At 37.0% G+C, this 12,565-nt stretch overlaps 1 protein-coding gene across 1 annotated transcript in view; it reads left to right on the forward strand.

Moving 5' to 3' along the window:
• Positions 1 to 12,565, forward strand: part of LOC117405842 (alpha-1,3-mannosyl-glycoprotein 4-beta-N-acetylglucosaminyltransferase A-like) — a 39,024-nt gene that overhangs the window by 20,753 nt on the left and 5,706 nt on the right. The window contains exons 6-12 of the mRNA XM_034923658.2: positions 179 to 225; positions 1,162 to 1,275; positions 4,736 to 4,811; positions 5,363 to 5,477; positions 6,480 to 6,610; positions 9,068 to 9,175; positions 9,977 to 10,170. Coding sequence (XP_034779549.1) covers positions 179 to 225; positions 1,162 to 1,275; positions 4,736 to 4,811; positions 5,363 to 5,477; positions 6,480 to 6,610; positions 9,068 to 9,175; positions 9,977 to 10,170 — 785 coding nt within the window. The remainder of the gene's footprint in view (positions 1 to 178; positions 226 to 1,161; positions 1,276 to 4,735; positions 4,812 to 5,362; positions 5,478 to 6,479; positions 6,611 to 9,067; positions 9,176 to 9,976; positions 10,171 to 12,565) is intronic.

The raw sequence follows: 12,565 nt of genomic DNA on the forward strand, positions 1-12,565 counted from the left end.
TTAAAATGAACTGGTGATAGTTTTTAATAAGCAGTTATGCTAACAACTATTAAACCACCAGCTGCAAAGATTCAGGTTATTTTTTATCATTCTTTGTAGCTGCAGTATATTCGTTCTGCTTTTGCCAGAAGTTTTTGTTTAGAATGGTATCTTGTTTTGTAATGCTTTGTCTCTGCAGACAGATATTGATTATGTCCATAGCGTTGTGGAGAGCCTGGATAAAGAGTTAAGTGCTGTTTGTTTATTACAAGATTACTGCTACGTATTGTTTTTCATGAACAAAATAGCCGCATGTTTTATGGTATAGCTGCATGCCTGGGTGCATGAAAGTTTCATAATTTTAACTTCACTGCCAGTTTTTCCAAGCTAGTTTTTATTTAAGAATAATAACCACAGTATGTCAGCAGATATGATTTATTGCACATTTTAAATTAATATTAATAGTAGATTCTGCACCACACCAACCCGGTCTTTCATTGAAAGATGGTCTTTTATTTCAATTTTTTTTTAAATAAATAAATATATAAATAGCTATTATCCTTTTTTTGCAGGAAATGGTAAAGTACAGGAACTGGAAAACATTGACCATTTGTCTACACTTTTAATGTGTATCGTGTGTCCAGCGTGCTTATGTAAAGCATATTGGGGCTAATTTACACACAAATGCAAATTGTACTGTTTTTAGAAAACTGGTAACAAACACCTTGATCATATCTCAATTGACCCACATTGCTTGTTTCTGATTTTGTAACAGTTAGATTTTCCTAAGAAAATGGTGCAAATTGAATTTTGCGATCTAGACCTTGATAAATCAGGTCGTTTGAATACTCTTAAATAGTTTTAACATGGAGCTAATCAACACCCATGGTTTATTATTATTATTATTATTATTATTATTATTATTATTATTATTATTATTATGTAGGTATTATCATTGCTGATAAGAAGTCCAGTGTCCTAGTTTTAAAATGAGCTAAAACTCTGAAATATTAATATACAGTAACAGTTGTTACCCATCAGTGAGCCATGTTTTGTGTACCAGCATTCAACAAAATCCCCCAAATGTTCTTGGAGCTGTGTGTTTTTCTGTGAAAATGAAACCCAACAATAGGAGTCCTCAGGCAACTCTTATCATTAATTGCTTGCTCTCTGAACTGACAGGTTTTCTACAGAAATCAATTCAGGCCTTTTGGAAGTGATATCTCCTCCTGCTAGTTACTATCCTGACTTGACAAACTTGAAGGAAACCTTTGGTGACACAAAGGAAAGAGTCAAGTAAGCACTTTTCTTTCTCCCACTATCACAGCGTCTGTCCATATGTATTTATCTGTCCAGAATGAGACAGCTAACAGAAGATTTTAAATTGCAATGGTTCTGTTTTGTCTTTCTTGGCTACGTGATGGTTTTATCAAATGTAGACCTAGGTTTTAAAAGTAGAATGGAAAATCAATAGTGACGCCAAAGGAGACACCTTCCATACAGACATTATTATTAGCATTACATTAAATGTAGGGGTCCCCGAGAGGCTCTCCTGGTAAAAGCACTGCTGAGTGGTATACAGTCATGGGAGTGTAGATTTGCATTCTCTCTGTGCAAAGTCGCCGTAGGGGATTCTGGAGGGAGCGTTGCATTGACAGGCAGTCCCGCGGGTTAGGGAGGCAAGACCGACAGGAACTGTTCCTCTTCATCGCACTACAGCATACCTTACTGGCCTGGCGACTAGTGAGCTCTGGTGTACACCTGCAAGGCTGACCTTTGTCCTCCAGAGGCCGGTAGCTTGCTGACATCCGTTCTTGAGTTTCTGGGTGTAAAAGAGGAAATTGGCTTGGTTGTGGGATTGGAGGATGACCACTGAACTGTGTGGAGAATTGCTGTGGTGAGGGAGAATAATTGGATATTGTAAATTGGGGAGAAAATTGTGAGTAAAATAATTGGGCACTCTAAAAGAAAGAAAAAATGTAAGTGCCTCCCCTCAAAATGTAAAAGCATGGCAGTGCTTCTAAAACAGCATATATATTAATATGTTAATGTGTTGCAACTTTAATTGTTTTAATATGCACATAATTAATTAATCTGATGCTGAGGCCTGCCAGAGATGCTTGAATAAAAGTTAAGGCAAAAGTTGGCAAATAACCTGGTTAATAATCACTATATATTTTTTAAGCACTTACCTTTTTTATGAAGTACTTAAATCAATAAATGTATTTACTGACCAATTTTACTATGACACAGTGAAGTACAAGTGGAAGCCCGACAGTCATTTCTGCTGTTGGCATGGCATCAAATAGAATGTTGAAAATGCATTTTTTAAAAGCCACAGTGTGCCACCAATGTGATCAAATGTACACCAAAATATAATGCATTTGTTAGGTTTCATACATTTGTCTATAGTTCAGCCTTTTTTTCATTTATGCATCAATAAGCAGATCATGTTGATTGTCCAGTTTGTTTGTTGTGGCTGGTGAATCAGTGGACGTCAAAGGGTCCGTAAAAGACACCATCAAGTGTTTAAGTAGGTTAAACCTTCATTTAGGATTAAAAAAAGAAAAAAAAGAAATGGATAAAATGACCTAATAATAATGAAACCGGCAATTACAGTACTTCCTGACACCTTTCATTAACACACTCCCAGAGACTGGAAACTTCTGACACACGCAGTAAGTTACTACATTTATCCAACTTTGTACTACATTGTAACATGGTGTAATACAATGTATTGCATGCATCACATTGGTGGCAGCTGGCATAGCATATAAAAACGTGTTATTCCTTGTGCAAGCTGTTAATTTGCCAACCGGCCGTAGTCAGTTTCTAAACTTCAGGTTTTATCCAGGTATTAAGGTAATCTAAAAGTTTACAAATACAAGCAATTTCATATAGTGCCTATATTTTGTACAACATAATTATACATAGAATGTTGTATAGGTCAGACTGCAGTATGTTATCACACAATAATATATGGCTTGAGTTGGTTTTGGGCAGTAATGCCAGCTTGTTTTTTTAAACTTCCACACCTATAAACCACTCCCTTTTAAGAATATTTACAGACCAATTCAATACTTTATTGATATTTGATCCACTTTTAATGCTGCAATGAATGACAATTATGTTAATTTTAGATCAGCTATGATTGTAATATGTACCATAATTCAAATACTTTGTTTAGTTATTGTTTTATATCTTTAAAAATAAGCATCTGTACATTTTTTTACACAGTTATTGGGCGGTTATGATATTAAAGTTTGGTTTCTATAGCTAGCATCATGATTATGTTAACATTGTCGGCATTATAGGTGTGAATTACTTTTTGCTACATCAGAAGCCACATCCTGTTAGTGGTAGCCAAAACCAGCTATAAAAATGGCTACATATGGTGCGGTACTCTCCGCAATAAAAGGTCAATGCGATATGCAGGTATAGTTAACCTGTTCTGCATCTTGCATGCTAGAGGGTGGTATCTGACTGGTTTGTAACAGATTACTACTGAAATACAGTGTTTCACCAGCAGGTGTCCCACACTGAAGCTTGTGAATACCAAAAGCACAAAGCTTAGGTTGAGACATTTGTATTCTGTACTATACCACAGCAGTAACCGCTAGAATATGCCGAAGCCTACAGTATATCAAGAAGTTAAGCAATGCTTTCGCTGAAGAGATGGAGAAATGCAGCATGCTACAGGCCAAATGAAAATATTTATGGTGATACTATATAAATAAACCATAGAGGCGGAGTCAGTGGGTGCTCTGAGGCTAGAGCATGCACAGGAAAAAATAGGGGATGAGGAGCACCCGGCAGGAATTTTAACGTAAGTTCAACCACAATCGATTCGGATAATTGTCGGTTGCTGTAGTTCCCTGTAGTTTACAGGAAACAACTATAGCTGCTAGAGCTGGTATTTTTAATACAGACTTTTAGTGAAAACCTCGTAAATATGTAAAAACTGCTTTTTAAATTGGGCATTAGCCTATACCTTCCATACAGTTTAGATTATTAACTAAAATGACTTTGTTGTGCTATTTTTATTATCCCCCACAGGGAATAATATATTTTGAGAATACTATTGAAGAAAGATATTAAGTAAATGATGGGCCTGAGTTGGGTTAATGGTAAATAATGTTTACTCCCAGTCTTTTGCCATTCTGACAAAATAGATAAGTTTCAGGTACCTATGTTTTGTCAGACAGGTTGCTCATTTAAAATCATTTGTACAGCGAGGATGATCTTCTATAGAGAGATATGTATATGGCAACAAATGTCCCATTAACCGAAATTTTTGTAGCCATTGTACATTTCTTGCTTCATCTTGAGCATCGCTCATTTTAAATTGTAATTTAAACAATATAGAAGTTCCTGATCAGAACTCAGTCCATATTGACCTACTTTTGTATGTGTTAAGGCCTGTGATTTTATAGAACAAATGTTGCACTAATTTGCACCGACAAGTTATTTTTTAATTACTTTTGAATGCAGGGCATTCATGAGTCTCAGTAAGATGAGACAATTCAAGAAGTTTCAACAGTTTTAGCAGAAGGATAAAAAAAAAACACACTACAGTACATAAAAGGTGTTAACAGCGCCAGTGCTTATCAAGCTCTTCTTTTTTATTTCCATGAAGGCACTATTAATAGTTAACATGCCAACATGACTTCCCTGCTTCAACATGCAGCTCTAAAGAAAGTGAAAGGTGCCACAGTTTGATGACTAATCACATTTCTTTATGATTTGTATTTTTCAGGTGGCGAACAAAACAGAATTTGGATTACAGTTTCCTTATGATGTATGCTCTAAATAAGGGTACTTATTATGTCCAGGTAAGTGGCTGTCTTATGTGGTGGCTAATTTACAGTAACTCTTTCAGTCCTGACGGGATCTCAGATCAGAGAACAGTACTGTATCTGTTGTGAACGAATTGCTATTGGTGCCAAGTTTCACAGTGGTTTCCTCAGGGGCGGGCCATGACTACATCACATGCTCGTCGAGCAGCTTTGATATATCTTATTCAGGTTTCAGGTCTTTAGGAGGTAAATACCTATTCGGTAATGGTTACTTTTGTATTTCAGGGAACGAAGGTTATGATAATAACTGTTTTATTACCATTGTTGTTCCAGCCTGGTCAATCTTTAGTTCTCCTACAGTTTTTAATTGATTGAATGTTTTTAATAGTGTTTATTCACTGCCAAAATGTAGAGACAAACCACTTAAACATTTGAACTCCTGAGTGTCCAAATGTTAAATATTTCTGAAGTAAATTACTTTTGTAAATTTAAATTTGAAAAAAAAAAATAGAAAAGTTCAGCAAACCTGTCTTGCATTAGCTTCATATTGTTTTGTTTGTAAATTGTAAATGCATTTTTATCCACAGCTTGAAGATGACATAGTTGCTAAACCAAACTACTTCATCACCATGAAAAACTTTGCCCTTCAGCTCTCTTCAGAAGACTGGATGATTTTAGAGTTCTCACAGCTAGGATTTATTGGTAGGGAGATGCTTCGTTTGCGTGGCCTAATACTAATATTACGTCACTGAGATCCTTAGCAAGAGTGTTGCACATATCTAGAATACAGCAGATAACATTATAGTATGTTATTGTTGGTTCTGAAAAACTAACCAATAGCACTGTCAATCAAAAATCATGACCTCGTAAGCTTCCACTACTGTCTAGTTGGTGTCTTGTATGATTTGCCATTTTTAAATAAATCCACAATTGTCATTAGAAAAAATGTATAGTTAAGTAATTGGTATTAATTCTAATCCTTATAAAAATTTGTTTTTTTTTTCTATGTTGAATGTTAAATTCTGATGCCAGTCATTTTCAAGACTTGAAAGTACACAGATACACAGTAATATAAACAGATGACTTACAGTATTCTTACCCATTGTGTTATTTGAGCGAGCATATTTAAGTGAGCATATTTAAGTGAGCATTTGATGCTATATGTCTTTGTTACAGTTGCTTGCTAAAGTGACTTGAGGGCTGCTTAGTATTTAGCATTAAACAATTATAAGACTGGCATGGAATACATAATGAAAATGTAAAATTTGTCAGGTAATAAAATGTATATAATTAAATCATTATGGATACACACACACCCCATACATATATATCATTGAGGCATTTTTGAAACTTTAAAGGTAAAAACATTTATTTAGCCTCCAGAAGTTAGTACTGCCAGAGTATTGCGTTAGGCCACCAATGTAAAGCAGTGATACCTCGCAACACCCATTTGTTGGCACCCTTCCAAGTCTACATTAACCATTAAAAGTCCATGCTAAACTTGAAACAAAGACCTAAACAGGAAGTCACTGGGTTTGAGTACCGCTAAATTACATTGTAATAACACCATTGTGATGTCATTTCAATAGTGATTGCCTGTAGTTGTAATAAGACCATTGTGATGTCATTTCAATAGTGATTGCCTGTAGTTGTAATAAGACCATTGTGATGTCATTTCAATAGTGATTGTCTGTTTCTTTACAGGGAAGATGTTTCAGGCTCCTGATTTGAACCTGATTGTGGAGTTCATACTCATGTTCTATAAGGAGAAGCCCATTGATTGGCTGCTTGATCATATCCTCTGGGTAAAAGCCTGCAGTCCAGAGAAGGATGCGGTATGTATTTGGTTCCCTGATGTGCAATCTGTGGAGAACCCAGAATTGAGTCGTTTTTGCTATTCCTTGATAAATGGGTAAGGGAGTGAAGGTTGCTAGCCAGTATAGATTTGATCCTCAATTGTCAAACTGACCGGATTGTAGCTATAATTAGATACAAAATAAGGTTTGTAAAGAAACTGATGTTTCATCTACCAGACCATCTATTATTACCCCCCTCTAGCAATGTTGTGGAAGTGGTCGGCCATCCGTATGGATGTCTGTATGTTGCTCTTTAGTGTTTAATGTATATCTAGATAACTTTATCCAATAGCAATGAAACTTGCTAAGTACGTACTTTTGCACAAGTAACTCAGAGTATCAGAGTCTTGGGTTGTTTGAGGCATCTTTTTGTATGTCCAGAGCTACATTTTTAAATCTGCACACGGTGGATAGTGGATACATATTTTGTATTTACAGCAGTATCTATGTCACCGACATACCGATAGTTGTTGATTATGTTTAGACATCAAGTTGGTCAATTTATATTGATAGTAAGGAAAGATTTACAGTTTCAAATTGTGACTTTTTTTTCTGGGCTGTAAGAATAGAATTAATTTTACAGTAAATCACCTCTGGCAAACATTCAAGCCTTAATGAGCTGTTTTTAAACCAGTGACCTAAAAAAAATATGATTTTGTTGACTCAGTTTAGGGGCACTCTGCCCTATAGGAATACATTCAGTCAGTATTCCAGCATTTTAGGAGGCTTTAAGAAGGTCTGATGCAAGGACATTAAGATCTCATGACATCATAATGTATCGCCAGACACCTTTGATCCAGGAATCCGACAGAGGGAAAAACTCTCTGCTATGATGTATGTGTCATTTGGATGCCAGCAGAATTGGTTATGAGATGTGAATCAAAACCAAGGCTGTGTGAATTCAATTACAGATGGAAATGAGTCTAGAGAGTGTAGCCAAGCTCTGAGATCAGATGATCTATTACTGACAGTCCCGTCTGATAATTTGATTTAATTACTGTAAAGCCTAAAAAAAAAAATGTTATGCAGGTGATAATTGTATTTATTATTTGTGTACTGGTAGAAATAATTGCCATATAGTAAAATAAATACATAAATAAAAACAATATACTTTGTTGAATTGCCTTGTTAATTAGCGGAGATCAATGTAAAACAATGTCAAACAAAAACTAACACCTCTTTGGTGAATGGAACAGATTCTAAACGTCTAATGTAATTTTTTTTTTTAAACAATTACTTTTATTCATTTTCCAATTTTTCTCCCAATTTTTGGAATATCCAATTATTATTCAACCTGTATCACCGCTGCAAACCCCGAACTAACTCAGGAGAGACGAAGATGAGCACTCGTGTCCTCCGAAACGAGTGCCGTCAGCCGTCTGCTTTTTTTCGCTCTGCAAGCCCGCCGTGCAGCCGTATTCAGATCTTACAGCATTGGAGGACCACGCAGTTCTGAATTGCGTACAGGCCGGCCTGCAGGCACCCAGCCAGCCACAGGGGTCGCTGGTGTGCGGTGAGCCAACCTAACCCCTAACCCGCCTGGGTAGTGCTTGGCCAATTGTGCGCCACCCCCTGGGAACTCCTGTTCATGGTCTGCAGTGGCATAGCTTGGATTCAAACTGGTGATCTCCAAGCTATAGGGTGCATTCTGCACTCTGGGCGGAGTTCCTTTTTTTCCGGATGCGCCACTCAGGAGACCCTAAATGTAATTTTTAAACAATATTTTTATTATGTTAAACCAGTTCCATTGTCCCTATACAGTATGTGAAGAATATATTTCATGCAAATAACATTTCCATGTTATGTAGATACCATTATAGCTGTCCCTCGGCTCTGTATTTTGATAAATGAAGGGGTTGCTTAACACCAAACAATACAGAGATTGTATGTGACTATTTGAAATACATACCAATATAAACCAATTGCTCTTTAGTCTTTCAATCATTACTGCATTTAGCAGGACTTTTAGATTCCAGAATCCCATTGCATTGAGGTTGAGTCTTTTTCACTGCACTTTTATAAGGTAACAAGCTTATGTGTTTAAATACATTCTTCATTTAACTGTCTAAGTTTAGGGGCTAGTCAGTGAAGAGGGTTAATTCACTGGTTATTTATTCCTTTTTTCTCTGGAGGACTAATTGGGCTTGGGACATAAGTCGACATCACACACAAAACCACCAAGCTTTTTTCTCAATTAGCAGTGTTGGCTTCGGAAGAGGCGCAAGTTTTATGTCCACCCCTGAGATGGTAACTAAACTAGAGATTCTCCACTTCTTGAATAAAATACTTCTGAAAGGCCTGTCTGGTTTTATGAAGCTTTACACTGGGAGGATGAGTTTAATGCTACTCCTGTTAATGAAGCCTGTCATTCCCCATCCCCGTCTGTTCAAACTGTGCTCTGTTCTAAGCAGTGATCTCTCTCTTTTCTTTTCTCAGAAACATTGCGAGCGACAGAAGTCCAATCTGCGAGTTCGATTCAGGCCATCGCTGTTTCAGCACGTGGGGCTGCATTCCTCTCTGGCTGGGAAGATCCAGAAGCTTACTGTAAGATGACCCCAACTTGTGTTGCATAATACATGGTTACACTTTCTTGCAGTATAACAATTAGTGTGTGTTTTACCAATGTGCTTAAGTTTGGCAACGTTCTGTTTTTGCCTAATCTACAGTTACTTTAATAAACATGTCCTGTATTCTTTAAAACCATAATGGGTTTATTATCAATTGTGGCGTGAATTAATACCACGAAACACCATGTAGAGATGCGTCTAGCTTTACCCTAGCTCTCGAATTTGTCTATGCTTTTATCATGCATGATTTAACTTGCTTTTACCATTATATAACACAGTAAACTATTGTTTTGGGAGAGAAGTAATATCAGATTAAAGGACTTTTCTGACTCTTAGGCGTTGCCTCGTAAAACAGTTGGTACATTATAAGGGAATTCCTTATCAATTTATTCAACGATAAAGTTTACACATAAATGCTTTGACACAATTCACAGACTATGCTTGGTAGAGGCTCAGGAATGAATAAGGGATAGGTGATGCTTTCGACCAAATGACTCATCATGAACACAATAATGAACCATGTGTGCCAACAACAAAGCCATGCTCGATGATACTTGTTTCTATGACTAGACTTTCCCACCCTGTATACATAATAGGTTAATTAAGGAGAGACAGATACCATTTATAAAACCATTCCTTTTTTTATGCAGAACCGTTTTTATCACCACACAACAGCTAGTATTTAAATTAACATTTTCAAAAAACGTAATAATATAGTTTTGTATATCCCTAATTTCATGTTGAATTCATTGCTCATCATTCTTTTATTTTCTGTCAGGACAAAGATTTTCTGAAGCCGTTACTTCACAAGATCCATGTGAACCCACCAGCTGAGGTTTCAACCTCCCTCAAAATGTACCAGGGACACACCTTGGAGAAAACCTACTTGGGGGAGGACTTCTTTTGGGCCATCACTCCTACTGCTGGGGACTACATCCTCTTCAAATTCGACAGGCCAGTCAATATTGAAAGGTGAGGGATCAAAGTGAATCTTAGGCTGCCATACAGGGATTTGTAGACAACAGAACTTCCTGACAGTCGTCTCAGTCTCGAGAGTGTTCACTTTTTTGCTACTTCATTTAATGCAAACACCCTGCTCTTATTCATCTTGCTATTATAAGTGTTACAAACGTGTTGCCTGGTATGCAGCAATAAACTTAACATAGTTAAGATGGAAATGCATTTCTCAACCTGGAGGGGGTGGGAGGGATGATCTGGATTTGTTAATTGTCCAGATCTATTTAAGAGAAAATACTTTTCTCCTGGAGGATCTAGAAATACTAAAAGAAACTTCAATGACAAACGCTTAGACTAGATATCTTTCTCAATGTCTTCAAGTTGAGAATGGTATTCTGACCTATGATGTGTGAACAAAAATATCATAACAATCCAGAATATATTCAACAACATAATCAACACCGAATACAGCAAGGTAGAGTACACACCACAGTATGTAAGCTGCCCAGAGCTGCATTGTCCTCCGACGCTGAAACTCTGAGGTGGCTGCATGGTGAGTCTGCAGTGTGAAAAGAAGCGGTCTGCTGACGGCACATGCTTCGGAGGACAGCATGTGTTCATCTTCGCCCTCCCGAGTCAGCGCGGGGGTGGTAGCGGTGAGCTGAGCCTAAAAATAATTGGATATTCTAAATTAGGGAGAAACTGATAAAAATAATTGGTGGCTACTAAATTGAAAAAGTATCAGGCATTAGAAGTAGGTTATCATAGTTTTCCTTCTGTGCAGTTGAATTTGATCCAAGGTGTTTCGACTTGCCCTGAAAGCAATTGAATGTTAAATACCATGTTTGTTATTCGGTGTGGTTCCAGAACATTAAGAAAATGAGCTTGGAACAGCAAGGGAAGACTGACGACATGCTTTAAAAACAGTGGAGTGGCACAACTTGTATTGAAATAGTATTTGTAGAACAACCATAATGTGTTTTGCAAAGAGAGCAATTACAGGAAAGCATCTAGCAATAATGTGTTAGGGAGCCATAATGCTTGAACCAATTATCCTTTTCCAAACAAAGACCCATCTGACTGCTGGGCGTTGCAAAAGGAAAGCTGCAGCACATGCTAGTGGGTGGATGATAAACCACAGGTAGGGTATGAGAGAATAATTTTAAACGGCAGGCCACTGGAGGGAGACGTAATAGTATGGTATGGTGAGGAAGTGAAAAAGCAGATGGTACCAGTAGATGCTTTGGATAGCTATCTATTATTGAGCAGTACTGTCATTTTATTATACCCTGCTAGTGATGCAGATCTCCAGTGACAAGGATACAGCAGAGAATAAAGCTGACCCTAGTAAAAGCATAGCAAAGTGTCAATACGTTATTGACAATAAGTCATTTGAGAACAAATCTTCATAATCAATTCCAACCTGATTCGTCACATTTCCCTGTGTATCCATGTGTATACATGGAGATCACTTTCTCCATATTGCTCTGTTTACAGTCGTGGCAGGATGTACACAATTGTTTTTCCATGTGGAAAGTCTGAAGTAGTGATAAGTAGTGTTTTTACTTCTAAAGATGATATGTTATTTATGTGAATGAACTTGGCTGAGGACATGACATTAATCTTCAAATATTCGTAGTAATTTACATGGTGATTGGAGTACTTTTTAATATTATAAAACATCCCAAAAATGAAGAAGCATCTGATGGCTGATTCATGTTTTACATTTAAACATTAATTTTGCTAGTTACCTTGTTCCTGCCTCTAGCCAGCCATATGTTAAGTGTACACTAGCAGCAATAATGATTATTTCAGTAGCTGAACATAATTGGCAAGTCAGCTTGTTGAGTATTTTTATTGTTATCACTGGCTGAGGGCAAGAACATTGGAACTACAAAATTCCCAAAAATGAAGAAACGTCTGATGCCTTATTAATGTTTTGATGTTAATTTTTTTCCCCCCAGTTGTTAGTGTTACTGCTCTCAACCAACGTATAAGAACTGAAAAGCTGAAAATAATTTTCAAGCCCAGCATGCATGATTTACAAACACTGAAGCATTACAGTTTATAAAAATGACATCCACTAATTACAAGCCGGGACTGAGAAGCAATATGTAAATAATGCCTACAGATTCCTGTATCAAAACATAGTGTTTACATGGCAACCCCAGAGACTGCTGTCTGCAGTACATGTGGGGATCTTGTATTTTTCTGGACAGTCATCTCATGTATGCATTCTTAATTTGTTGACTTTACCGGTTGTGGCATTAGTAGCTAGTATCTAAAGATCATGAAGCTGCCAGTGTTTTCTTTTATCTACTAATATGAACATTGTTGGAGTCAGTGCAGAGTTCTTTCATGTGCTCCTGGTTTATCTGATACCTTATTCTAGCTGCCATATAACCTCCAG

This window comes from Acipenser ruthenus, chromosome 9 (genome assembly GCF_902713425.1).
Source record: "Acipenser ruthenus chromosome 9, fAciRut3.2 maternal haplotype, whole genome shotgun sequence".
NCBI lineage: Eukaryota > Metazoa > Chordata > Actinopteri > Acipenseriformes > Acipenseridae > Acipenser > Acipenser ruthenus.